A 26014-nucleotide genomic window follows, 5' to 3' on the forward strand; every position below is an offset into this window, starting at 1 on the left:
GTGGGCCACGCACCGAGATACCCTATTTCATCCTGACCCCGCCCCGTGAGAAAAGCTGCCCAAGGTCTCCAAAGTGGCGGAGCCGGTCGGCAAGGTGAGCCAAGAACACAGCTTCCTCCCTAGGGCTTCACACCAAGAATTCCACAAACAGCGACCCTTTCCGAGGCCGGGTCCCTTCGCGGCTCCTCGCTGGGACCCAGCGCTGGCCTCCTGTCCAGACAGCCGGGACACAGGGGTCTGAGGGTCGCGAGGGGACGCCCCGGGCCTGAGGTGGGGAGTTAGATTTTACAGCCGGCTTCTTAGGAGACACGTTCTCGCCTCCCAGAGGGGTTTCTGCTTTGCCATGGGTTAGGGGCTTCCTATCGTAAAATGGCCTCGTCCTGTCACTCTCGTAAAACCGAAAGGTAGACCTCGAATCGCCTCAGCCACAAACGGGAACTTTCTACCCGCGCCTAAAACCAACAGTATTTGATAAACGTCGTGGCCTTGGGGACGGACTTGCGGTCTTCTTTTCCAGGCAGCCTCCGCTGAGGCGGACACGGGCTGAAGCCCCAGTTATCCGGGACATCCTCCCCCCTCCGCCCCCTCCGGGTAGCGCCCGTCCCTGACTCCCGGCACCGATCCCGGCTGACGCCGTGCCGCCGGGAACACCGCCTTTCGGGCGCCGCCACCTGCTGGCCAGCATCCCCCCGGCTTCCCGGTCTCCTAGCAACGCCAAAGATGGCCGGCGCGCGTGGACTCCTGGGGAGTGTGGTTCTTCTTCCCAGCTTGGTATGGGGCCCAGCTATTAAGACCGAGGCACCCTAGCCTACACTTCCTAGGTTGCTCCGCGCGCGCCTCCCACGGCCTCGCGAGAACCCTGCGCCGGAACATCTGGAGAGAGGGTTTTCTCGCGGGGACCGCCGGGAGCTGTAGTTTGAAGCTGGGAGTCGCGCGGCCTGGTACCGGGGTTGAGGCGGTAGAGAGACTACAAATCCCAGGGAGCGCGGCGCGACCGCCTGGAGGGCGGGGGGTACGAAAGAGGAACGCGAAGGGCGCCGCGGTGAGTGAGGGGCCGGGGGCGGGAGCGCGGGCGGCAGGGGCCGGGGGCGGACCGGGGGCGGACCGGGGGCGGGGGCAGGGCCTCGGCGGTGGGGGTGGAGGGGGCCTTGGGGCGCGGACGCCGGGGCCGGGCGGTCTCGGACGCGGCGCGGGGCGCGGAGCCGGGACAAAGGTCCGCGGGGACCCGGCTCCCCTAGGGCTACCGAACCTCCCGCAGGTGCAGCCCGCTAGGAGAGCCCGTCGGTAGCTAGACTTAGGCCCCCCCCGCACGTCCCCGAAGTCGCGGAGCCCAGAAGGCCTCGCCCTCAGGACCGAGCCCAGGCGGGGTGAAGTGGGAGGCCGCCGGATGCCCACGGGCGCTCTCCCTTGAGGTTGTCGGGTTATTAGTCCATTTATCGCCATGAAATAGTCAAGGTTGAGTCGTAACGTGGGTTTTCAAGGAGTGTGTTGTCACCGTAACAATTTGACTGATATATTAGTTCAAGTATAATTTAAGACCAGGTCGTTTGGATACATTTGGATATAGTTTTTCAAGGATTTCAAGGAATAGCATTTTGGCAAATGCAACTTCTCCCGCAAAAAACTGTTTTGTGATAATTCTTAACCGTTTCGTCCTATTAAATTCGAAGGTGTCAAACTTGGCCCCGTTTTTTGTTTTGTGTTTTTCTTAGTACGACTACACTTGACGGAGAAGGCTGACCTGGGGCTTTGTCTTTCTCGTGGTTTTTAACCCGGGGGAGCCCTGGAACAGGCTCCGTACAGGGTGGTCGAGGCGGCCTGGGCTGGGGAAGTTTAATAGCCCACCTGGATTATTCCCGTCCCACTCCCAGCTAAGAGCCACTGCATAGTAGTCTGTGTTCAGCCAGAATCTTAATGGCCACATTGTTTTCAGAAGTTCCTAAAAGGAAATAAAATCTGAATTATCCAGAAAGTTTGTTTTCCTAGCACATGCACACTCCCACCCCTGCCCTGGTATATTCCTCCCCAAAGCAGAGCAAACAGATGTCTTGGTGGGTGATCACCTGAGTGGGCTGGTCCATAGGCAGCGCCCCAGGACCCCAAAGGCACCTCCCAACCCTTCACTTACTCTTGTACTCCAAGGTAAGCTGTGATTTGTCATCTAACTCATTGGAAGAATGACTTTAGTCACCGTGGCACTGAGAGCTCTGCATCCCCAAGGTCAAGGATGCCTTTGAGTGGTTTTCCAGCATGCAGACCCCTCAGGTAGGCTCCTGGGGGCGCACACCCCTCTCAGGTGTGTGGAGTCCACACAGTGGTGGGCAGTGGGTGCCCACGTGCCATTCCCGGCATCTGCCATACATGTCAGCTGACTGGAATGTTTCCTTTACATCCAGTCAAGTCGTCAGCACCATTTATTTTCCATCCCAGCATGAGATGAGATTTTTAGATCGAGAAGCATGTTCTTATTTTTTTCCTGGGAGTCAGATTCCGTGTCTGCTTCCTTTGCTTGCTGAGAAAATAACCAGCAGTACCTACTTTGATGGGGGGAGGTCCAGTGGGCCTGGTCGTGCTCCCATCAGTGCCTCAGACCCAGAGCTGAGGACCAGCCATCCCCCCACTCCTGTCCAGCCGCAGCTGCCTGAAGGCTGGGGGCCAGGGCTGCAGTGAGTGTTTGTGTGGTCACTCAGGCGAGGCTTCCGGCTGGAGGGCCTGTTTACAAGGTTGTCCTGTCAGCAGTAACCCCTTATTTACCGACCACACATAATTCCACCCAGGTAACCAGGATGCATTACTTGTTTAGAATCACAGCAACCTGGAAGCTTTATTTCTTCATCGAAACCAATTCTAAGGAAAAATGAGTTGTGAGACAACATATAGTACAATTTAAATTCTCACCAAATTTTTCATTACCATGTAGAAATATTTTTACCCAATTATTTAACTTTTTGGCTCCAGTACGATTTTCAAAATGAATCCCACCTATTCAGTTGAGGTGTGATTCACATGCAGTGAAATGCGTGGGTCCAGTTTGACCAGTTTTGACAAATGCGTCAGCTGTGTAACCTGCACACCTGTCGTGATAGAAAACATTTCTGTCACCCCTGAAAGGTCCCTTGTGTTGTGGGCTGAATGGTCGTGTCCCCCAAATCCGTAGGTTGGAACCCTAACTCCCAGTGTTTTGATGTTTGGAGGAGTCTTTGGGAGGTGGTTATGGTTACATGAGGTCATGAGGGTGGGCCGCATGGTGGGGTTAGTGCCTTTATGAGAAGAGAGAGAGCAGTTCTGCTCACAGGCCCGGGGAAGGGCTATGGGACACAGCAAGCAGGCACCAGCTGCAGGCCGGGAGGGGCCCACGCCAGACGGAGTCTCTGGAATCTCCCAGCACCTGGACGTCTTGGCCTCAGACCCTGGGCGTTGCTGTGTTGGCACTCCTGGGGTGTGCCACCGTGCATTTATCAGTCCTGTGATGGCACTTGGTGGGGTTTCTTGGGTTTGGTTTGTGTGACTAAAGAGGTTATGGTAAGTCTTGTACACATTTTCTGTGGGTGTGTTTTCCTTTCTCTTGGGAAAATCCCTGCGAGTGACCCTGCCTAATGGGCCTACTGAGCAGAGCAGTGTTTTCATGGTGGCTTTAATTTGCATTTCCTAGAGCACTATTAGTGATGCTGAGCACTTTTCCACCTGTCACCATTCATACCTCTTTTCTGAAATGTCCAATCAAGTCTTTTGTCCTTTTAAAAATTATCAAGTTGTAAAAGCCCTTTTTATCTTCTGGATACATGCTTGTCAGATACATATTGCAAATATTATCTCCCATTCTTTGACTTGCTTATTCATTTTATTAATGGTATATTTTAGAAATTCACTTAAAAATTTTTGCAGGAGTTTTAGATTTACAGAAAAGTGTTAAAAATACCCAGTTTTCCCTAATATCGACATTTAGGCAACCACGGTGCATTTGGGGAGACTGAGAAACAGCAGTGCTATGTTCCTATTGTCTACACCGCAGACGTGAGATTTCACTCGGTGTCCCAACATCCCTGTCCAGGTCCCACACCGCATTGAGTGTCCCAGCTCCTTTGTTCCCCTCTGGGATGGGCTGGTGTCTCAGACGCTCTTACTTTTTCATGACCCTGACAGTTTTGAGGAGGACTGCAGAGGTGTTGTGTCGAATGTCCCTCATTTTGGGTTTGTCTGCTGTGTTTTCTGGTGCTTAGAGTGGTGTGGTGGGTTTGGGAGAGAACACCCCAGCGGTGGTGAGGTGGCCCTCTCATCACATGCTGTCGGGGGCGCTGGCGTCTGTAGGACAGCACGGGGCCCGTTGGCCTGGCCACCTGGTCCAGGTGGTGCGTGCCAGGTGTCTCCTCTCTCCCTCCTGTCTTCTCTGGTGGCCACTCAGTGAGGCAGTCGCCCTGCAGGGGGTGGGAATGAGCCGGGCCTCCCGCGTGTGGGGGCGGCAGGGGAGATCCACCGTATCATTTGGAATTCTGTAAGGAGGCTTTCTCTGTCCCCCATGTGTGGATTTATCGGTCATTTCCTTCCGTCAGCTGGGGCTCCTGGATGTTTGTCGTGTACTTTGGGTGCGATCCAGCCCTGCGTGGTTTTGCTGTGCACATTGCTGGGAGCTCTTTCATTTGTGTGTTTTGGGGGCACTTCCTTTCTTGTTGGCGCTTCCAGATGCTCCAGGCTCATCTTGTGTGCCTGCCTCAGCCCTGAAATCAGCCATTTCTCCAAGGAGCCCTGGTTTCTTTCATTGGAGGATGGTGTTTAGAAGCTGGGATCTGGGCACTGGTGTCCGGGCCTGAGGTCCCCCGGTGGGCGGGGCTGGATGACGTGTGGGTCTGTTATCTGTATGTGTGTATCTGTAACCTGTAATCTGTAACATGTTTATTTGTAACCTTCCTGTCAGAACCTGGTTCCCACCATCCACTATCCATTTTCTTTCTTTTTTTCTTTCCTTTCCTTTTTTTTAACTGAGGGAGAGAGTGGTGGGGGGTAGGAGGCAGAGGGAGGGAGAGAATCCCAAGCAGACTCTACACCCCCACATGGGGTTTGATTCCAGGACTCTGAGATCACGACCTGAAATCAAGGGTTGGATGCTTAACCAACTGCAGCACTGAGGCGCCCCCCCCACTATCCATTTTCGTATCTGTCCAGCCCAGCCCCAGTTTGCACATAAGGCAGTTTCAGAATTGTTCACCCACATTTCATCCCCACAAGAAACAAATTTACCAACTAGAGTACAGTGTTTATGTGTGGTTCTTTGCATCTTTAGCCTTCCAGTCAAACATCATTTTCCAGAGGTGCTGAGGTCAGCTCCTTCTTTTCCACCCCTTCAGTGTGTTGACGTCATACACTTCTGACAGTATCAGTGGTCACAGTCTGTGTTTCGTCTTGAGATCCCTGACATTCTGTTTAATTTTTTTTTTGCATACATTAAACTTTATTCTCTGTGATATATGCTTCTATGGGTTTTGAAAAATGCATAGTCTTGTATCCACCATAATGGTATATTTTGATGAGACGTTTTTGATATTGATAAAGTTTAATTTATGAATTGGTTTTCTTTTTCAGTTCATGCTTTCAGTGTCCTTTCTAAAAGTCTTTGCCTAAGCAAGTCACCAAGATATTCTCCTGTATTTTCTTCCAGAAGCTTTATAGATTTCGTTTTTGCATTTAGCTTCATGATCCATCTCTAATTTTTTCATATGATCTGAGTCTAGTTTTTATTCCATGTGAGTAGCCAGTTGTCTGGCACCATTTGTTGAAAAACTGTTTTTCTCCATTGAATTGCTTTGGCATCTTGTCAAAAATCATCTATGTTATTTCTGGATTCTCTGTTTTGTTACATCGATCTGTTTATACTTTCATCAGTCCAACTGTCTTGTGACTCTGTAAGTCTTCAAGTAAGGTCATGTAAATCCTCCATTTTCTTTTTAAAAACTGCTTTGGCTCTCCTAGGTTCTAAGCATTTTCTTATAAATTTTAGAATCAGCTTGTGAAAAAAAAAGAATCAGGTTGTGAATTTCTCAAAAGGCTTCTGTAATTTTGATTGGTATTGTGTTAAGTATAAGATCACGTAGGGACAATTTACATCTTAATAATACTGAATTCTCTAGTCTACTGACATGGGTTAATGGATATTTCCATTACATATAAAATGGTGTATATAATATATGCCATTATGGTATGTCTTTCCCTTATTTAGATCTTGAATTTCAGCAGTGTTTTATAGTTTTCAGTATACAGATCTTACATATTTTTTTTTTTTAAAGCAGAGGGTGAAGGGGAGGGGCAGAGGGGGAGGGAGAAGCAGACTCCCTGCTGAGCAGGGAGCCCAACGTAGGACTCACGAGACTCGACCCCAGGACCCTGAGATCACGACCTGAGCCGAAGGCAAACGCTTAACTGACAGCCACCAGGCGCCCCAGGTCTTACATATTTTAAAATAAATTTATCCCCAAGAACTAGCAAATTATGTTTTTGAATGCCACTGTAAATATTTAAGTTTCATTTTCCAATTAGTTGTTACAATTAGTAGAAATAACAATTGATTTGTATATTGACTTTATGTTCTTGGAACATTGCTAAATTCACTCATAAATTATACTAGTTTTTTTTTCTGTAGGTTTCTTAGGATTCTCCATGTAAATAATCATGCCATCTGCACAGACAGTTTCTTGGTTTTCTCTCCATATTGCATTGGCTAGCACCTGTAGGACAACATTGAATAGAAATGCTAAGATTGGATATCCTCGATTTCTTCAATCTTTAGGGGGAAATGTTCTATACTTCATTGTTAGTATGATGTTAGCCACAGGTTTTTTATAGATGTCTTTTATCAGGTTTGCTGTATTTCCTGCTATTTTTAGTTTGCTGAGAGTTTTTAACATTAACTTTCTTCAGAGGAATATAATCAAATCTAGAGTCTCCACAACATAACATTTGCAGTTTATAGGATACAATCCAAAATTACCGAACACATGAAGCACCACAATAATACGAGCCATTCTCAAGGGAAAAGACAATCAATAGATGCTAATTATATTATGACCCAGGTGCTGGATGATCAAGCAAACACTTTTTTTTTTCAAATTTTTATTTACATTCTAGTTAGTTAACATACAGTGCAATATTGGTTTCAGGAGTAGAATTTGGTGGCTCATCACCAAATACAACACCCAGTGCTCATCATAACAAGTGCCCTCCTTAATACCCATCACCCATCTAGGCCATTCCCCACCCACCTCCCTTCATCAACCCTCAGTTTGTTCTCTCTCGTTAAGAGTCTCTTATGGTTTGTTTCCCTCTCTTTTTTCCCCTCTCCCATATGTTTCTATGTTTTGTTTCTTAAATTCCACATGAGTGAAATCATATGGTATTTGTCTTTCCTCTGACTTATTTTGCTTAGCATAATAACATTCTAGCTCCATCCATGTCATTGCGAATGGCAAAATTTCATTCTTTTTGATGGCTGAGTAATATCCTATTGTATATATATACCACATCTTATTTATCCATTCATCAGCTGATGGATGTTTGGGCTCTTTTCATAGTTTGTCTATTGTTGATAATACTGCTATAAATATCAGAGTGCATGTATCCCTTTGAATCTGTATTTTTGTATGCTTTGGGTAAATAGTCATGCAATTTCTAGATCATAGGGCAGTTCTATTTTTAACTTTTTTTTTTTTCTTAAGATTTTATTTATTTGACAGAGACACAGCGAGAGAGGGAACACAAGCACAGGGAGTGGGAGAGTGAGAAGCAGGCTTCCCACAGAGCAGGGAGCCCGATGCGGGGCTTGATCCCAGGACCCTGGGACATGACCTGAGCAAAGGCAGACGCTTAACGACTGAGCCACCCAGGTGCCCCCTATTTTTAACTCTTTTTAAAAAGATTTATTTATTCAAGGGGGAGAGGGGCAGAGGGAGAGAGAGAATCTCAAGCAGACCCCTCTGAGCATGAAGCCTAACATGGGGCTCGATCTCATGACCCATGAGATCATGACCTGAGCCAAAACCACAATCGGATGCTTAACCAACTGAGCCACCCAGGCCTCCCTCTGTTTTTAACTTTTTGAGGAACCTCCATACTGTTTTCCACAGTGACTGCACCAGTTTGCATTCCTACCAAAGTGCAAGAGTGTCCCCCTTTCTCCACATCCTTGCCAATATCTGTCGTTTCCTGACTTGTTAATTTTAGCCATTCTGACAGGTGTGAGGTGGTATTCATTGTGGTTTTTTTTTTTTTTTTAAGATTTTATTTATTTATTTGAGAGAGAGAATGAGATAGAGAGAGCATGAGAAGGGGGAAGGTCAGAGGGAGAAGCAAACTCCCTCCTGAGCAGGGAGCCCGATGCGGGACTCAATCCCGGGACTCCAGGATCATGACCTGAGCCGAAGGCAGTCGCTTAACCAACTGAGCCACCCAGGTGCCCCTCCTTGTGGTTTTGATTTGTATTTCCCTGATGATGAATGATGTTGAGCATCTTTTCATGTGTCTGTTAGCCATCTGGGTGTCTTCTTTGGAAAAATGTCTATTCATGTCTTCTGCCCATTTCTTAACTGGATTCTTTGTTTTTGGGGTGTTGAGTTTGATAAGTTCTTTATAGATTTTGGTCAAACACTTTAAAACAGTCTTAATAACTATATTCAGTGAGGTAAAGGAAAATACACTCATAATGAACAAAAATATAGGAAATCTCTGTAAGGAAATAATATATATATATACACACACACATACATACATACATACATACACATGCACACACACACACATACTTTTAATGAGCCAAATGGAAATTTGAGAACTGAAAAACATAGCATCTGAAATGAGAACTTTACTGAATGGTCATAGTAGAATGGGAGTGACAGGAAATAATTGATGACATCAAAGATTAATAGAAATCATCTAGTTTAAAGGAAAAAGGGGGATTGATTGGGGTAAATGTCTAGCACATGGGTAATTATAGACTCCAGAAGGAGAGGAGAGACATAGTGGGGCAGAAGAAATACATGAAGAAATAATGACTAAAACCTTTCCAAATCTGGTGAAAGACATATAGGATAAATATGAATAAAGTCACACTTAGACACATCATTTTAAAATTACTGAAAACTCAAGATTAACTGTGAAAATCTTGAAAACAGAGAAAAGCAACAGATCACATACAGTATAGCATTGTAAAGACTGTGAATCGGGGACCATGGAGGTGAGAGGCAAGTGGGACTGCACCCTAAAATACTAAAAGAATCCTATACCCTCTAAGAGTGAATGCTAAATAAAAGTGTTTTCAGAGAAAGGGAAACTGATAAAATTTGTTGCCATCAAGTGCGCACTGCTAAAAATGCTAAAGAAGTTTTTGTAGACTGCAGGTAAGTACGAAAGTGAAATTCAGATCTTATGAATGAATGATGATCATCAAGAACAGTAAGTATCTGGGAGAGATGTTTTCTTTCAAGTGCATATGTTTTAAAACATTAAAACATTTCTTGTGTATGTAATGTATGCAGATGTAATAGGTATGACAGTTGCAGCACGAAGAATAGTAAAGGATACATGAAACTATAGAGTTTCAAGGCTTCTACATTTTAGAAGAAGCAGTGCCATATTCTAAGTAGGCTGTGAAAAAGAGAGGGTGTATATTACAATCTCTAGAGCAACAGTTATAAAAATATGCAAAGAAGTATAACCAAAGAACCGAAAGATAAATTGAAAGGGAATTTTTAAAATACTCAAATAATATAAAAGAAAGCAGGAAAGAGAGAACAGAGGGCCAAAATACCAGAGAGACCAAAAGAAAACAATAGTAGCCCTAAATCCACCCATAGTGCCCTTGGACATTTGCCAAAGCCCACATATACACCATCAAGAGTGACCATAGTGTAAACACGGGCTTTGGGTGACAGTGCTGTGTTGGTGTAGGTTCACTGATTGTAACAAATGTACAGGATGTGGTGGGGGGGAGTATGGGAACTCTTACTTCCTGCTCAGTTTTGCTGTGAAACTGCTCTAAAAATATTTTGTGTATTATAGGCACCTGGGTGGCTCAGTCGGTTGAGCGTCCGACTTGGTTTCAGCTCAGCTCATGATCTCAGGGTCCTGGGATCAAGCCCTGGGTTGGGCTCTGTGCTCAGTGGGGAGTCTGCTTGAAGAGCCTCTCCCTCTCCCTCTGCCCCTCCCCCTGCGCTTGCTTGCTCACTCTCTTTCAAGTAAATAAATAAATCTTTAAAAAATATAAAAATATTTTATATATTAAGACAAAACAGAGGGACAAGTAGAAAAGAAGTAATAAAATGGTAGACCTAAGTCTAACCATAGTGATAATTACATAAATGTTAATGGACCAAACTCTCCAATTAAAAGACAGAGATTGTCACAATGAATAAATAAGCAAGACCTACTGCATACTGTATATAGGAGATTCACTTTAAATATAAAAAACACAGGTTGAAAATAAGATATATAGATGCAAAATATATCTGTAGATCTAAGATCTATCCATCTATCTATCTTGCAAACAGTGAACATAAGAAGATTGGAGTAGCTGTATTTATATCAGATAAAATAGATTTCAGGAGGTTGAGTATTACCAAAGATAAAGGGGAAATGTCTAATGATAAAAGGGTCATTTCATCAAGAAGACTTATCAATTATAAATGTGTCTAATAACAGAAGCTCAAAATAAATGAAGCAAAATTGACAGAACTAGAGAGATAATTAGGCAGTTCCACAATTATAATAAGTGATTTTAACATCTCTTTCTCTCACCAAATATTAGAACAAAAACCCAAAAGAAATTAGTAAAGACATAGCGGATCTGAACACTACTCTCAGGCATCCTGACTTAATTGCTATTTGTAGAAAGCTACACCCATCAAAAGCAGAGTACAAATTCCTACTAAGTGCATATTGTACATTCTCTAACATAGACCAAGTGTGTGCCCTAAAACAAGTTTCAAAAAACTAAAGAAGTAAAGCTGGGTCTTTTTTGCAGATGACCTGATTATTTATGTAGAATATCCTAAGAAATCTACAAAAAGTGCTAGAACTATCAAGTGAATTTCATAAAATTTCAGAAACTAAGGCCAATAGACAAATTTTAATTGTATTTTTATGTACTGGCAGCAAACTATTGGAAAATGAAATTAGAAATTCAATTCTATTTACAATAATACCAAAAAATAAAATATATAGTAATAAGTTTAACAAACTTATTTGTTAAGTAGTCTGAGCTCGTGTATAGGACTGGCTTGTCCAGAACCCCTTTCTGCTCAGGACCACCTCTTCACTGCAAACTTCAGAAGAGAGCTGAAAAGAAAACTTGAAGAAATGGGGAGTGATAGCACATTCATAGATTGGAAGACTCAATATTGTTAAAATGTTGATTATCCCAGCCAAAATTCCAGCAGGCTTTTTTTTTTTTTTTTAAAGATTTTATTTATTTATTTGACAGAGAGAGAGAGCACAAGCAGGCAGAGCGGCAGGGAGAGGGAGAAGCAGGCTCCCCGCTGAGCAGGGAGCCTGATGCGGGGCTCGATCTCAGGACCCCTGAGATCATGACCTGAGCCGAAGGCAGTGGGGTTCGATCCCAGGACCCTGGGATCATGAACTGAGCCGAAGACAGACGCTCAACTGACCAAGCCACCCAGGCGCCCCAGCCCAGCAGACTTTTTTATAGAAACTGGCAAAGTGGTTCTAAAATATGGAAATGCACATAACCTAGACTTGACAGCAATTAAACAAAGCAAAGCTTATGCTACCTAGTTTTCAAGATTTCAGTAAAGCTTTAATAATTGAGACTGTGGTGTTCGTGAAGGATAGACACATAGGTGAGTGGAGCAGAACGGAAAGTCTAGAAATAGATCCACACACATACACTCAGTTGATTTTCAACAAAGATGTCATGATAATGTGAAAAGGAAAGTCTTAACAGTGCTGCAACTCCTGGACATGCATATGGCAAAAATAAACTTTGATCTTTACTTCATACCATACACAAAAGTAACTCAAAGTGTAAAAGCTAAAACTCTAAAACTTCTAGAATAAAACATAGGAATGACCATGAGGTCAAGGCAGAGATTAACCCTAGGACACAAAAAAGCAAGAATCATAAAAGAGAAAATGGATGGGTTTGATTTTATCAAGTGAAAACATTTACTCTTCTGGATACCCATGTGAAAATGAAAAGGCAAGCCACAGATGGGAGAAAATATTTACAAAATATTTATATCTGAAAAATGCATATATCTGACGAAAAACATGTGAAGAACTATTACAACTCAATAATAGAAAGCCAATTAAACAAAATGGGCAAATGATTGAAGAAGACATATAAACACATGAGAGCTAAGAGCCATCATTAATCATCAGGGAAATGCAAATTAAAGCAGCAGTGAGCTACCACCACCCGCCCGCAGACTCCATGCCAAGTGCTGGTGGGAGCGTGCATGGGGTCTCCACCACGGGAGACAGGTCGGCAGGCTAGAAAGGTAAACACACACTTACCTGGACCCAGTCGTTCCAGTCCTAAGGATCTACCCAAGAGAAATTAAATGTCCACACAAAGACACGTAAAAAAACGTCCACAGCAGGTTTATTTATAGCCATTAAAATCCAGAAACAATCCAGGCGTCCATCAGCACCAATTTTATGTAAGTGAACCATACAGTATATACACTTTTGTGCCTGGCTCCTTCCACTTGAACTAATGATCCTTAGATTCATCTGCACTTCATTCCTTTTATGGCTGAATGATAATTCCATGGTGAGGGTGTACAACGTTGCTTTTACCCACCCACCTGCTGATGTCAAAATATTTAGCCAGCTGCATTTCGGACAGATTATAATTATGGTTACCATGTTGCATGTTAACAGAAATTTGTTTAAAACTTTAACAATTTACTGCAGGGTTTGTGCAGGTTAGTTTTCTCTGGTCACACTGGAAATGTGACAGCTTAAGTCCTAACTCACGGGCTGCCGAGTTTTGCATTTGCCAGCGTCAGGAAATGCACTTGCAGTGTGTGGCACTGTGCTGTCTGGTGTTCCTGCTGCCTGTTACTCCATCGGAAGGCCTCTGCTCTGGGGTTGTCCTCAGTCATGGCTTTCGATGGTACTTTTATCACCCAAGATGACATTGTTCCTGCAGTTTCCATGACAAGAGCAGGGGCAATACTAGAAAATCATAAGGCTGAGGGTCCCTGACTGGCCTGTGTTGGCCCCAGAGGTGTTTCACTGCCTAGGTGTTCTGTCTCTTGGTGAAAATGCTTGAATTGGGGTTTTCCTAGGACAGAGCAAGATGGCAGATGGACAAGTCCTGTCCAAGCTCATGAGTAGAACCCCCTTCTGCTTCGTCCTTTCAGGAGGCAATGAATGGCTGAAAGCTTTGGAGGAAGGAGTAGTCCATCTAGATCCAGATCCAGATCCAGATGGGTTGAGCACAGCCCCTCCAGTCCCTCAGCTCTGGGGGCTCCTTATGGTAAGTCAGTTGAGCCTACCAACAATGGGCCTCACCGACTGCCTTGATTTGCAGGCCTGGGACCAGGGATCTGCGGTTTCTTAGCAGCCCCGCCCTGCCAGCTAAGCCCTGGGCCCCGCCTCTGGATGTCTGCAGCTCCCATCCCAGAGGGCCAGGTAAGGGTCCTGCACCTCGGCCCCCACCTGGTGCCCTGGAAGGAGGCACCCACACCTGCACGGTGCCCCTATCTGTTGCAGACCCTGTGTTCTGGAACATGGCGCTCCAGCGTGCCGTCCTCCTGGCGGGCCTCCTGGTGGAAGTTGCCAGCAAAACCTCAGAAAGCGCGGTAGGTGTCTGGTCACACAGCAGCATGGGTGCCAGGAAGTAAAGTCAAAACCCTCTCTTCCCAGCCCCTCATGGAGGCAGTGGGCCCTTCACCTGGCAAGCTTCGGGGGTCACCCTTGCCCTGGCCCCAGGGACAACCAACTGTGCCCGCTGTTGGGGTCAGAGAAGCCCGTTCCTCACCGAGAGAAGCACATGCCCCCCACCTGGCACCTGCTCTGTTATGTCCCCTAGAAGCTTCTTTTCCTCTTTGCCAAACTGAACCTGTTACTGTAGCTGGAAAAGGGTCTCTGCAGAGCTGCCCCCACTGGCACTGAGGGGAGCCTGCGAGCTGCCCGCCCAGCTTGGGGTGGCTGGAGACTGCGTGTCCAGGCAAGCAGCAGTATTAGGCAGGGTCTGCCGCAGGCCTCCTGTGGCCGGGTGTCCTGGCTCTCCCAGGCCGCTGACATGGGTATGCTGTGCCCCGGCCATGCCCATGTGCACCCAGCCGCACATCATCCAGGCCTTCCAGAGGGTGAGACCTTACAGCTGCTCTGCCTCTGCCAGGGTTGGGTGGGATGGGATGGCTGGAGTGTCCCTCGTGGGCTTGACATCAGCCACGGACTGGCCTTGGGCCCCTCCTGTGGTGGCACGGAGTGTCCACGCCATTCCTTAGACACCCCTCACTGTTCACTGTGTTCTTGTCACAAGAAACAAAAGCTCAGCTGTGATAAACACACACTGAGCCAAGCTCCCACGGGAAGCCCCTCGAGTCTGGTCCTGTAAATGCCAGCACTTGGCACATCTGTTCCCCACTCAGTGCTCCCCCCCCCCCCCCCCCGCATATGCACACAGCAGGCGTGAGTTCCTGCCCCACAACCTGCCCTGCTCTGGGCACTTCCTCTGCAGGGGCCCTGCTGGAAACCCCTGGTGGAGGGCAGCCACAGAACGCTGAGAAGAGCAACCAGGACCCGTGGGGTGACTATTTTCTGGGGCGCAAAGGGCAGACACGCCTCACCGGGGAGGCCATGGGTGTCTGGGTTTATCTTCATATTTTATTACAGTCTAGAAAAACGTGTGTTTCCTTTTCTGGGAAGGAGTCCACATGTGGCGCTGAAGTAGGGTTTAGCACCTTTAATTGCTTAATTTTCAAAGCCACCGTCTGGCAGGTGGTGAGTAACGTACGGGCACACGTCGTTCTCACAGCATGCCTCTGTGCCACGTGCTGGTAATCGTCACAACGTTTCAGACTTTTTCATGACTATCCTGTTTGTTATGGTGACCTCTGATGAGTGATTATGACCCGCTGAAAACTCGGGTGATGGTCAGCATTTTGTAGCGGTAAAGTATTTTAAATTAAGGCACGTACATTGTGTTTTAGACACAATGCAATTACACACTTCAGAGACTATAGTATAAACGTAACTTTTACATACACTGGAAAACAAAAAATTCACTTGATTTACTTTTATCGTGTACTGGGGCCGAATCCACAGTATCACCGAGGTATGCCTATAAATAATTCTTTGGATTGAAGTGCCCCACCCTATATCCACTAGTGTCCATGGGGCTGAGCGGCAGTAGCTCTGCCCTGAACCCAAGAGACCCACCTTCAGAAAGCGCCACGGCCCCTCCCAGCTCCCAGGCGAGGCCGAGTGGTCAGGCAGGCAGGCAGGGGAGGGAAGTGGCTGCACAGACCGCCGAGCACCCATGGCCCGGCAGGTGTCCCCAGGACCTCTCCCTGCCCCCCAGGCTGGGCCAGCCCAGGCCCCGGGTCAGAATCTCTGAGTGGGCCCCCAGGGATCCCCCTTCCTGGCTTTTGGGAATCTGAGTGCTTAGGAACATGCTTATGTTTATTCAGTCATCAAACACTCACTGGGCACATGAAGTTCTGTCCCAGGAAGTGTTCATGTGGTGTGACTGTCTGTCCTCACCTCGCTCTGGGTAAGCAAGAGATGGTCACCTGATTCGGAACTTTTTTTTTTTCGATTTGGAATTTAGAAGAGGCCAGGGCCATGGGCATTGGGTCAAGCTCGTGAGGTACCCCCTCTGCAGATGCCATTCTCAGCCTGGCCTACTTGTCCTGCCCGAGCCCCAGCTGTGGGCTCTGCAAACTCACCGCCCTCTCCCCTCTAGGGCCAGCAGCCTGAATGTTGTGTGGACGTGGTGGATGTCAACACCACCTGCGGGGGCACAAGCCTGTGTGGTCCAGGTAAGCTGCTTTGGCACCAGCCAACCTTGACCAGCCTTGGTGATGAGGACAGTGCTCTTGCGAACCCTGTGGGGGTCACCATAGCTGGTGTGAGCAGGTGGGCACACAGGCCCCTTGGGAAGGACGCTGGAGATGCCTGGGAGGTAGGCGAGGGGCCGGAAGAATGGGCAGAAGCAGCAGGAAAGTGACAGGACCCCATCTGAGCCTCCCTCCTGGCTGGCAGCCTGGCCGCTTCTTCTTGGGCGGAGGTGGGTAAGTCCGCCTGGCCCTCGGTCTCTGGCAACGAGTGTGTTTCTTTCCTCCTGCTGCGTGGGCAACCTCCATGTGGGGCCTTTGTCTCCTGCTTCTTAGGGAGAAAAAGGGAGGTCCGGGCCCTTCTTGCTCCTACTGTTTTTTAAGAGTCTTTAGCTGGAAATATTTTTTGTGTGAAGAGGCATATTCTGGTTTCCCTCCGTCCCCCATTTGAAACTTTACCCTCAGAAAGTTTCACATATTAAAAGCCAAGCTGCAAAGAGAATTGGGTTGGAAGTTGTGAGATAAGAGACCGGCAAAGGGGGAGAAAAGGCGTAGGTGGAACCAGAAGAAAAGAACGGGCCTGAGCACGCTGTCCCGCACTCACCGGAGGGGCTCTAGTCCTGGCGGTGGTCAGTCCGGTGAAGCTGACGCGCAGGTGTCAGGAGCTGGTGTGGCAGGTGGGCCTCCCCCAGAGTGAAGCCTCTGTGGTGCGAGCCATCGGTATTTAGTAAGAGGCATTTCTATGGAAACAAAAGAAAAACAAATGTTAATGGTTGCAGCAAACTGTAAGTCTAGTTTCTCAATCTAGAGGGCAGTCAGCTAAGTACCCTCTGGGTGTCGGACTCAGCGCCCATTTAGGTGGAGTGAGGATGGCAGAGGCGCGGTCTGACAAACTCCGGGGTCGTGCTGTGAGTGTCCTGCTGAGGCCATGGGGCTGCTTGTGCACTTTCTGAGAGGCCCACACGGGAACAGGCATGAGGCGTCGAGGTGGTTTCTCCGAAGTTCATACCCACACATCCAGCCTCTGCTTGTGGGGCTTTGGGGAAAGGGCAGTTTTAGTTCTTAGTGATTCCAAGTCAGGAGGGTGGGGGGGAGGAAAGTGGAAATGTTAGTTTGGAGAGTTGTAGCCAAATATTGGAAGAGACTGGAAGGTTTCAGGGGCCGGTGCAGCTTACGGGTAGGTGACAAAACCTCAGACACGAACAGGAGTGGAGTCTGATACCCACACAGATGCGTTACAGACACCATCACCCCCACTTCTACCAAAGATAATCACAGCGAGACGCGAGTTGGCTTTTAAAATAAGTCTAGCCTCGCTAAACGTGGCCTGATCATCTACATAGTGCAGCAAGAATAGTGATTGACCATTCAGACTCTTTTTAAGTCTGCCTTGCTGGACCTTTCCACAAGGAATCTTAGATTGGACTCCCAAGGCCAGGAAGCCAAGCTGAGGACTCGCCATCAGCCCTAACCTGCAATACGTATAGATTTTGGTGAATTCCTGTCTTCTCGAGGTCCAGATATCCTCAGTTTCCTGGACTTCCCCGTAAGTGACTTTCCTTGCTCACCTGTGAGGCTGGGAAGCCAGTAAGCCAGGTGTCAGGTGGTTTTTCAAAGGGGCTTCATAAAGTCAACCTTAGCTCCTTAGTGTTTCTGGTCACTGGTCCTGGCTCTCTAGCTGTCCCTTGTCCCTGCACACAACAGCCCAGCCCGGGGCCTCCCAGTTACCTTGGAGCCAGCCAGAGGGGAGCTGTTCGGGAGAACCGTTGCACGGGCGCCAGGTGCGTGCCAGGCCCCCTGGTGTGGCGCTGGGCCTGTCTGCCCACAGCATCACGGGCACGGCTACCGGTCAGTCTCCGCACCCTGCCGTCCACTTGGTGTCCCTGCGGAAAGGCCTTCACCTCACACTGACATTGTGTGTGGGTTAAACATCAGTGCAGTTCATCATGAAGGACGTGTCCCTGGACACTGCCCGGGGCCGGCGCTAGCGTTCAGGGCCGGCTCAGTACCCGCACTCAGTACCGATCGGGCACGTGTTTGCTCAGCCACGGTGCCATATGTTGGGGACGTGAAGAAGCAATAAAGGTGTAACACACAAGTCCTGCCCTTAAGGGTGCCCTGGCTAGTTGGCAAAACGGACTGTCCGCAAACCACTGGCCAGTGGGAGCTCGGCTGCTCCCAGCACCGGGGGAGCCTGGGGTTTGGGCGGGGGCGTCAGTGTGGGACCTCCCCGGGGAAGGGGGCGGCAGAGGGCAAGGGTCACACCTGGGCTGGAGACAGTGCCCCTGAAGGGGGTGGCCGTGCCCTGTGGCACCTGTGGGGGCAGGGTGAGGGTCCGGTGGTCAGGCTGCTGGGGTCCTCCCTGGAGCATGGGGCCGCGCACAGCACCTGCCTGCCTCGGGTTCCCGGCCTCTCCGAGTGTTCTACAGGACGCCCTGGAAAGGAGCCCACGGAGCCCCTGGGTGAGAGCTCGCTGCGGCTCCCACCACGTTTGTGTCTTTTTCTGAAATCAAACCTGACGTTCGGTCCAGACTTCCAGAACGAGCTAATTAGCATTCTTGAACGAATTCTCAATCTCACAAACTCAGGATATGGAAAAGCCCCCCGAAGGCAGAGCTGAGTCACTGTCTCCCGCACAGGCTGCTACAGGCACCGGAACGAGAACGGGAGTGTCAGCTGCGTCCGCTGCAGGAACGGCACCTTCAGCTCCCAGTGTCGCGGCCGTCCCGCGGCCCCGCCCGCCAGGCCCACCTGGCCCGCTTCCCACCGAGGGGCCACGTCTCCAAGTTCGGGAGGAACGGGTGGGAGTTGCCCTTCTTGTCCCCACAGCAGCGGGCGGCCCACGGTTCCCTGGACCACCGTCCGTCGAGGGGACACCCCCCCACACACACACCCGGTCCCCTCTCTCCCTGAGTCCTTGTGCGGACTGTGGGCTGAGGGCGGCTCTGTCTCTAGGCCTCCTCCCTTTCTGGTTTCTGGCCCGTGATTCCCCACTGGGCGGCGTCTCTGGCTCCCTGGGAGTCTCCAGCAGCGTCCCCGCGCGTGGTCCAGATGTGCCCGGGGAGCCGGCCGCACTGATGGCTCTGCTTCCCCACAGTCGCCGGCTGGGGCGCACAGTTCCCGCTGAACAGGAGCACGGGAACGCCCGGGCAGCCAAATCTCGGTAAGTCTCTGGTTCACCAGTTGGGAGCAGGGCCTCTGCCCAGGTCCTGGTGGAGGAGGGGGCCATCATCTGCCATTCCCAGTGCACACGACCACTTGGCCTCAGGAGGGCCACAGCCACGGCCAAGGTCACGCTGCACCCCAGGCAAGAGATGTATGGACAGGGACCCAGCCTGACCACAGAGCAGGGCTGGTGGAGTTGGCGGCCCCCGGGCCGGGGCTCACTGGGCACAGGTAGGAGGCCCTCACACGTGCCCCTGAGCAGTGCCAGTGAGTGGAAACCCTCACAGCTGCACACCTCACCCCTTGCCTCAGTCCTGGCCCACCCAGCACCTCGGTGCATGGGAACTCGGGACCTGCGGTTGTCTGGAGATGGGAGGGCGCCCTGAGGCCGCCTGGCCCCCATCCCCTGAGGCTCTTCTGAGGATATAGGGCTCAGACTGCAAACACTGCTTGCCAGGCAGAAGAGCCCACCACACCGCCTGGTCCTCATGGGGCAGACACAGGGCCCACCTCCTGCAGACTCTGTCCTCAGCTTGCATCCCATCCTATCTGAGATGTGGTCCGCCAGCCACGGAGGCTTAGCTCTGCCACAGGGGCCTCTGCAGTCAGGGAGCAGGACCTACCCCAGGAGTGGTCACCTCCTGTCAGGTGACCAGGTTGTGATGGGGGTTGTGTGTCCCCCAGACGCTGGGCCTTCAGCAGAGGGCGTGTTGGACCTGGACTGAGGGCTCCTGCTTTCTGCACAAGTTTCAGGACCAGAAGCACATGGCCTTGCGCTGACCTGGACCCCCAAGGCCGGCCACCAGAGCAGCAGAGTTTTAGGGTGGGGTCAGCGCAGACGGCCCCGACCTCCTGTGACACCGTGCTGGGTCTGGCAGTGGGGGTACCGGTGGAGGAAGGCCGGCAAGTCTGGCTCTAGAGCCCATTTTCATTGCCGCAAATTTGGGGCAGGACACGCCAAATTAGCCGGAATTCATCCCCCCTCTAGGTTCCAACGTAGCCATGGCCACACCTCCTGCTTGTGTCTCAGGGTCAGAAAGCCACCTCCCCACAGGTATCTAAGAGCACTTTCCCCACAATTACCATCCAGAGCCCCCAGCCATGGGCCCGCCAGCCCATCCCGACCCCGGGTAGGTAAAGACGGGCATCATGGCGCTGGGAAGGCCATCTAGGGGCAAGGAACAAGCTCCCACGAGGCGAGGGTGTAGAGGCAACCCCTGCCTCTGAGTTGAGGTCTGACCTGGCATGCCAGGGATTTGGGACCCCATAGTCTGTGCTGAGTCTTCAGGAGGGACATGGGGACCCCAGGGCCTGGCGTTCTCAGGGGCTGGAATCTTTAACCCCCTCGGTACCCCAGCTCCCTGTGACAAGCCTGAGGCCTAGGAAGCTGGAGCACCTCAGACCCCACAGCCAGGTTCTGGGTCTGCGGGGGGACCCGAGCCCTGAGTGCGGAACCCTGTGAGGGCCCAGGCGTGTTCGGGGAACAGGGGCCTGGGGAGGTCCTCTGAGGCCCGCCCAGGCTTAGCCACTCACTTTGCTCACAGGGAGCCCTCAGGTGGCAGCCTCCCTCTTCCTGGGGACGCTCTTCATCAGCTCTGGCCTCATCCTGTCCGTGGCTGGGTTCTTCTACCTGAAGCGCACCAGTAAACTCCCCAAGGTTTTCTACGGAAGAAACAAAGGTATTCCAGGCCAGAAGGGTGCCGACCAGTGCACACCCCCTGTGGAGCCACGGGGCTGCCTGGGGGGCACAGAGAAGTGGGGGCTGGGGCTGGGGTGCAAGATGCAGGCTGTCCAGCCATAAAGAGTCCTCACAAAACAACAGGAAGGGGACTGGGTTGCCACGTGGTTCTTGTGTCTGAGAGTAAGAGGGGCAGCCACGTCCTAGGGATGCTCCCATGTGGATTCTGTGGGGCTCAGAGTGAAGGTGTTGGCGTGACTCCATCGTGGGGCATCATGGCGGGATTGCTGATGAGGGGTGGGAGGGGGCTGGGGAGGAGGTGACATCCCTGGTCTTGGGCCACCTGCCCGCAGCTCCCCCAGCCAGCGGTGCCCTCTTCCCATCCTGCCCCCCGGGAGTGGGGGTAGGCAGGCTGGTGCAGGGACCGTGGGGCCCCCTGCCACCCCAGCTTACCCTGGGCCTGGGTGCTGGATCTGCCCCCCTCCGGAAGAGATGGGCGTCACCCTGCTGTGCCCTTGGGTGTGCCGGGCAGGTGGTCCGGCCACCAGGTCGGACCCTTCCATGGACAGAGCTAGTGGGTGATGAGCCAGAGCCTCCTCGCCTGGCCTCTGTGAGACCTCTGTCCCCCCACCCGGAGCCAGTGCTGGGTGCCTGAGTGGGGCTGCTATAGCTCCCAGGTCCTGACCCAGGCCAGTCGGGGGGGCCCTTCCGGGTCAGCTCTGGGAGACTGCTCCTCAGCAGGGGCCACGGGGGTCCTGGTGCGTCAGTGCAGTGGCTGGGGCAGACCCACTCAGTGTCTCTCCTCCCGAACACCCCCAGGGCTGGGCTTGGTCGGCTGAGGTGGCCACCAAGAGTGCAGGGGTGCGTAGCAACCTCCCCAGTAGGGGTCTCCCTGAGGCCTGCCCCCAGCCCTGGGCCTCCCCTGGGGCCGAAGGATGCTCTTGCCTGTTTTCCTGGTGGTCCTGGAGACCAACAGCACTGTACCTTCTGAGGGCTGGCTTGTCGCTCTGCCAAAGGGCCCAAGAGGGCGGCTCCGCCTGGGTGCTTGGGGGCCCACCGCCCCAAGAGCAGGTGGGAAATGGGGCGGGACAGACAGCTGGGCCCCGGGCACTGCTGGGCAGTGTGTGGAGGTGGGACTGGGCTGAGCCTGGAGCGGGGGAAGAGCCTCTGCAGGCCCCGTGGACCCCCTCCCCAGGCGAGGGACCCCTGCCCCAGGTGACACCCGTGTTTGCCCGCAGCCCCTGCCCTGCAGCCTGGCGAAGCCGTAAGTAACCTGGAAGGATGGGCCGAGTGCCCCCTGTCGTGGGCCTCTGTGCTGGGGGCCGCCCGCTGTTCTCACTGTGCCTTTTCTCCTTTTCAAGGCTGCCATGATTCCCCCGCCACAGCCCTCAGGTATGTCGGCCCTCATTTCAGGGTGAAAATTTCAAAATGATCCTGCCCGTGGGATCAGCCACTCTCCAGAGACACTGCAGGCCTGGGCTCTGCGGGCACCTGGCCCTGCAGCTCTCGGGACATGGGCCAGGTCCTCCCCCAGTCAACCACGGCTCGCCTGCCTTTTCCCTTTTATTCCTTTCTACTCCTGACATGTTGAGTCTGTTGGGAGAGAACGAGAATCCCCAGCACGGGGTCTGGGGCCACCCCTGAAGCCTTCGCTTGGCCCTCACCAAGTCCCAGCTCTACCTGGGCGGTGGGTGTGGGGAGCAGGCTGGCCCAGGCATAAGGCCTTCCCGTGGTCCCTCCTGAGTGGCTGGCACTGCAGTTTTGCTGGGTCGGGCGTGCCCCACCTCAGATGATTCCAGGAACAGGCACCCATATCAGCCCTGTTCCAGATGACCCCATGAGCACAGAGAGGTTAAGTGAGCCGTGGTTACACGGCTACAGGCCTTGGAGCGGGAGCCTCCTGGCCTCCCCGGTCTGTGGTGTGCCACTGTGCAGAGGTCTGGCCTGGGACAGGGGAGGATGTCCCTCTTCTTTGGGGACAGAGAAGTTATTGGCCAAGGCTAGATCTGCTCTGTTCTGTAGAATACTTGTCTCTGATGTCTCTAAAGTGGTACCATCTACAAGCATCTTGAATTTCCCTGCATTAGTCTCCGAGGGCCACCGTAACAAATGACCACAAACTGGGGGCTTGAAACAACAGAAATGTATTCTCTCACAGCCCAGGAGGCCAGAAGTCAGAAGTCAAGGTGGGGGCTGGGGGGCACTCCCTCCAGAGTCTCTAGGGGAAGGTCCTTCCTGCCTCCTCCGGCCTCTGGTGGGCTTGTGACCACACCACCCCAGTCTCTGCCCCCATCTTCACGTGCTTCTCCCGGGTCTCCTCTCTCTGCCTCCCTCTTGTGAGGACGCTGGTCGTTGGATTTAGGGCCCAGCAGATAATCCAGGAGGATCTCATCTCAAGATCCTTAATCACATCTGCAAATACCCTTTTTCCAAGTAAGGTCGCATCTGCTGGCTCTGGGGCTTCAGACATGGACTCATTTGGGGGCCACCATCCAGCCCTGCTGTGCATCATGGGACCTGTTGCCTCTGTGTCTCTTGAGAGCAAGGCCCTCACCCAGGCCAAGGTGCTTGGGCACCGAGTGTCTGCAGTGAGTGGAGCATTCATCAGACGCTCTCCGCGCACAAGCTGGGGCTCAGTGGGATCTCCTCCCCTGGGCTGCTCCACACCCCACTCCCAGGAGCTCTGGGGAGGGCTGAGACCTGGGGCCATCCTGCCTGTCCCCGGCCCCACTCTGACCCTGCCTGTCTCTGACCCTGTTTCAGTGCGGAAGCCGCGCTATGTCAGGCGTGAGCGGCCCTTGGACAGGGACACGGGCCCCACTGCCATCTCCTCGGTGGAGGCCCGGGTCAGCAACGTCTGACCCGGGGACCCACCCACAACTCTGCACACCGCCTTGGAGAGAACCCAGCACACAAAGGACAGGCACTGCCCAGCAAGGCCTCAGGACAGGTCTGGACACGGCCCCTGACTCCGCGTGACTGTCTCCCAGCAGGAGGTGCTGCCCGAGGGTGCTTCCTCCCTCCCCACAGCTGCTCAGTGTGATGGACTGGGAGCCGCGTCCTTGAGCCAGGCTCGAGAGTGTAGCCAGGTGGGGTCTGGGCCCCTCGGGAGAGACCGCTCCCAGCGGCCAAGAGCCTACAGGGACCGCTGGGCTGCTCCATGCCCCTCCGCCTTTCCGAGCCCACAGTGGGCAGACATCCCCCACCACCAGGCCAGTTGGCCTCCTGGCATCCTCTCCGGGACGGTGCCCAGACGAGGGGAGGCATGGCATGAGCACTGGCCCCTCCGAGGGTGAGGGGCCCACAGGGCTGTCGTGTAGCCAAGACCCCCCACCCTCACTCCCCCAAGCCCAAGACCACACATTTCCAGGAGCTGCAGAGGCGAGGTTCCTGGTTTCTTACTGACTTTTGTCAGTTTTAAGCAGAAAAGCCAGAGAGACACTGCTTTCCTCCTCTGTCACCTGCCCCTGACCCGCTGCCTACACTGGGTCCAGGTGCTGCAGGTTCTTGTCCACCCAAGGAACGGACACTGTCCTGAAGCTGTTGGAGATCAGGGCCATGTCCGTCCAGGTTCACATTCACCTGTGACTCCTGCCTGGCTAGCCTGGTCTCCATGGACTTACGGAGGGCAGTGCTGGCCAGCGGTCCTGTCCCAACTGCCTCAGGCCTGGAGACGCATTGCTGGCCCTGGCTGGTTACAGATAGACAGGGGTTCCTGAGAGAGAGGAGCATCCGTGGCCACCTCTCACGCACTGGGCTCAACACTGACCTTGCCAGGTTCTCAGTCGGGACTGTATCTCTCCTTCAGCGCCTGGTCCACATCCCAGGGGCCCGAGGCAGGGCCTGCGTGCTCAGCTCCTGTGTCCCTTCCGCACCGTGATGGCTGTCCCAAGCATTCACAGTTTGCGGATACTTGAACCCACAACTGGTCCAGCAGCTGAGAGGGGCACCGGCTTCAAATCAGTGTCAATAAACTATTCAGGGCTTTCTTCCCCCATCCTCCCTGCTCCAAGGCTCGTCTGTTCCTCGGGAAGGGTGAAGCCCCACCTGGCCTGCTGTGGGGGCGGCCCTGTCAGCCAGGCTGACATGGACTCTTTGACCTCACCAGGCGCAGTGACGTGCCCTCATGGGTACTGCCTCTCATTCGTCTGTCCCCTCGGTCTGAGGAGAAGGGGACCAAGAGGGAGGTGGGGAGACCAGGATCAGGGTCCCCACCAGCTTCAGGGACCACGGGGAAGGGAGAGGACATTCCACCGCCAATCTGTGCCCATCTGGGAGGCTGGGCTTGGGAGCCAGGGGAGAATGTGCAGGACCCTCCAGGTTCCCTTGGTTTCTGTAGCCCCCGAGGTCAGGGGAGCCTCTCCCATCCTGTGGATCCTTGTGGGGAGGGAAGCATACGTGGGAGGAGACTCCCTTGCCCCTGTTCCCACCTTTGCACCAAGCCTGGCTGCTAATCTGGGGGACAAAACAGAAAATGCAGAGCCATGTTTGACCAGGAGAGCGGGTCCAGCCAGTCAGGCCCTGGAGGCCCAGGCCAGGCACAGATGAGGGCCCCCCACCCCAGGCCTTCTCCATCTCCTCCCACCCTGAGGTACAACCTGGAAACCTGGGGTTATTCCAACATCTCCCTGTCCCTTCCCCAAACTCCCCCAGCCCCCAGCCTCAGCTTTGCCCCACTCCTGGCAGCAAAGACAACTCTGAATTTGACCCTGCGGCCACCTCTGGCTCCCCCACTCGAGATGTGCTTCCCCTGACCTTCAGGCCTGGGGGGGGCCTGGTCTTTGGGGCCCTCAGTCCACCAGGCTTCCCCCTGCCACTGGGCATCCCCTGGGCCTGGGTGCCACTGTCCTTTAGGCCCACAGATAGTGGGGGGTAGGGTCACGGGACTTCCCAGCCCCGGGACCCTGATGGGCATTCAGGCTAGAAAGCATGTGAGTGGATGCAGTGGGGTAGCGGGGCACCTGAGCCGTTGTGGGGCGGCTGGTAGGTCAGGCATCTACAGTGAGCCTCCATCCCGAGCTCCGTCCTCAGCCATCCTCTTACCCCGACTCCAGCCCTCACGTAGGAGGCCAAACTGAGACCAATTTATGGGGCCATCAGCTTAGGCCCAAACAGGCAGGTGGGGCACCTGTCCCCTTCTGACCCACCACCATGTCAACTG

The 26014-nt window shown here is 52.3% G+C and overlaps 1 protein-coding gene across 12 annotated transcripts; it reads left to right on the plus strand.

Annotated features, from left to right (window-relative positions):
• Positions 1–991: 991 nt before the first annotated feature.
• On the plus strand, positions 992–24850 carry C5H1orf159 (chromosome 5 C1orf159 homolog). Of its 12 annotated transcripts, none has more exons than XM_078073944.1 (14): positions 993–1042; positions 2143–2265; positions 13538–13638; positions 13720–13808; positions 14693–14761; positions 15920–15995; positions 18650–18811; positions 19108–19173; positions 20164–20229; positions 20720–20854; positions 22092–22117; positions 22215–22245; positions 23288–23441; positions 23617–23758. In XM_078073944.1, the coding sequence occupies exons 2-14, from the start codon at positions 2228–2230 to the stop codon at positions 23642–23644; spliced, it is 1041 nt and encodes a 346-aa protein (XP_077930070.1). In that variant the 5' UTR covers positions 993–1042; positions 2143–2227; the 3' UTR covers positions 23645–23758. The 12 variants fall into 12 exon arrangements, 11 of the variants coding, with proteins under 11 accessions (XP_077930069.1, XP_077930070.1, XP_077930073.1 ...); XM_078073947.1 differs by having other exon boundaries at positions 994–1042; positions 23292–23441; XM_078073943.1 differs by having other exon boundaries at positions 992–1042; positions 22092–22245; positions 23292–23441.
• Positions 24851–26014: the final 1164 nt, after the last annotated feature.

The sequence above is a fragment of the Halichoerus grypus genome, chromosome 5, assembly GCF_964656455.1.
Source record: "Halichoerus grypus chromosome 5, mHalGry1.hap1.1, whole genome shotgun sequence".
In the NCBI taxonomy this organism is placed as follows: Eukaryota; Metazoa; Chordata; class Mammalia; order Carnivora; family Phocidae; genus Halichoerus; species Halichoerus grypus.

Coding starts and splice junctions, on each gene's coding strand:
- C5H1orf159 (XM_078073941.1), top strand. CDS start 2,228: ATGCCTTTGAGTGGTTTTCCAGCATGCAGACCCCTCAG. Junction 13,639..13,719: donor CTCCCATCCCAGAGGGCCAG/GTAAGGGTCCTG, acceptor TATCTGTTGCAG/ACCCTGTGTTCTGGAACATG. Junction 22,246..23,287: donor TCCCCCGCCACAGCCCTCAG/GTATGTCGGCCC, acceptor CCTTTTTCCAAG/TAAGGTCGCATCTGCTGGCT.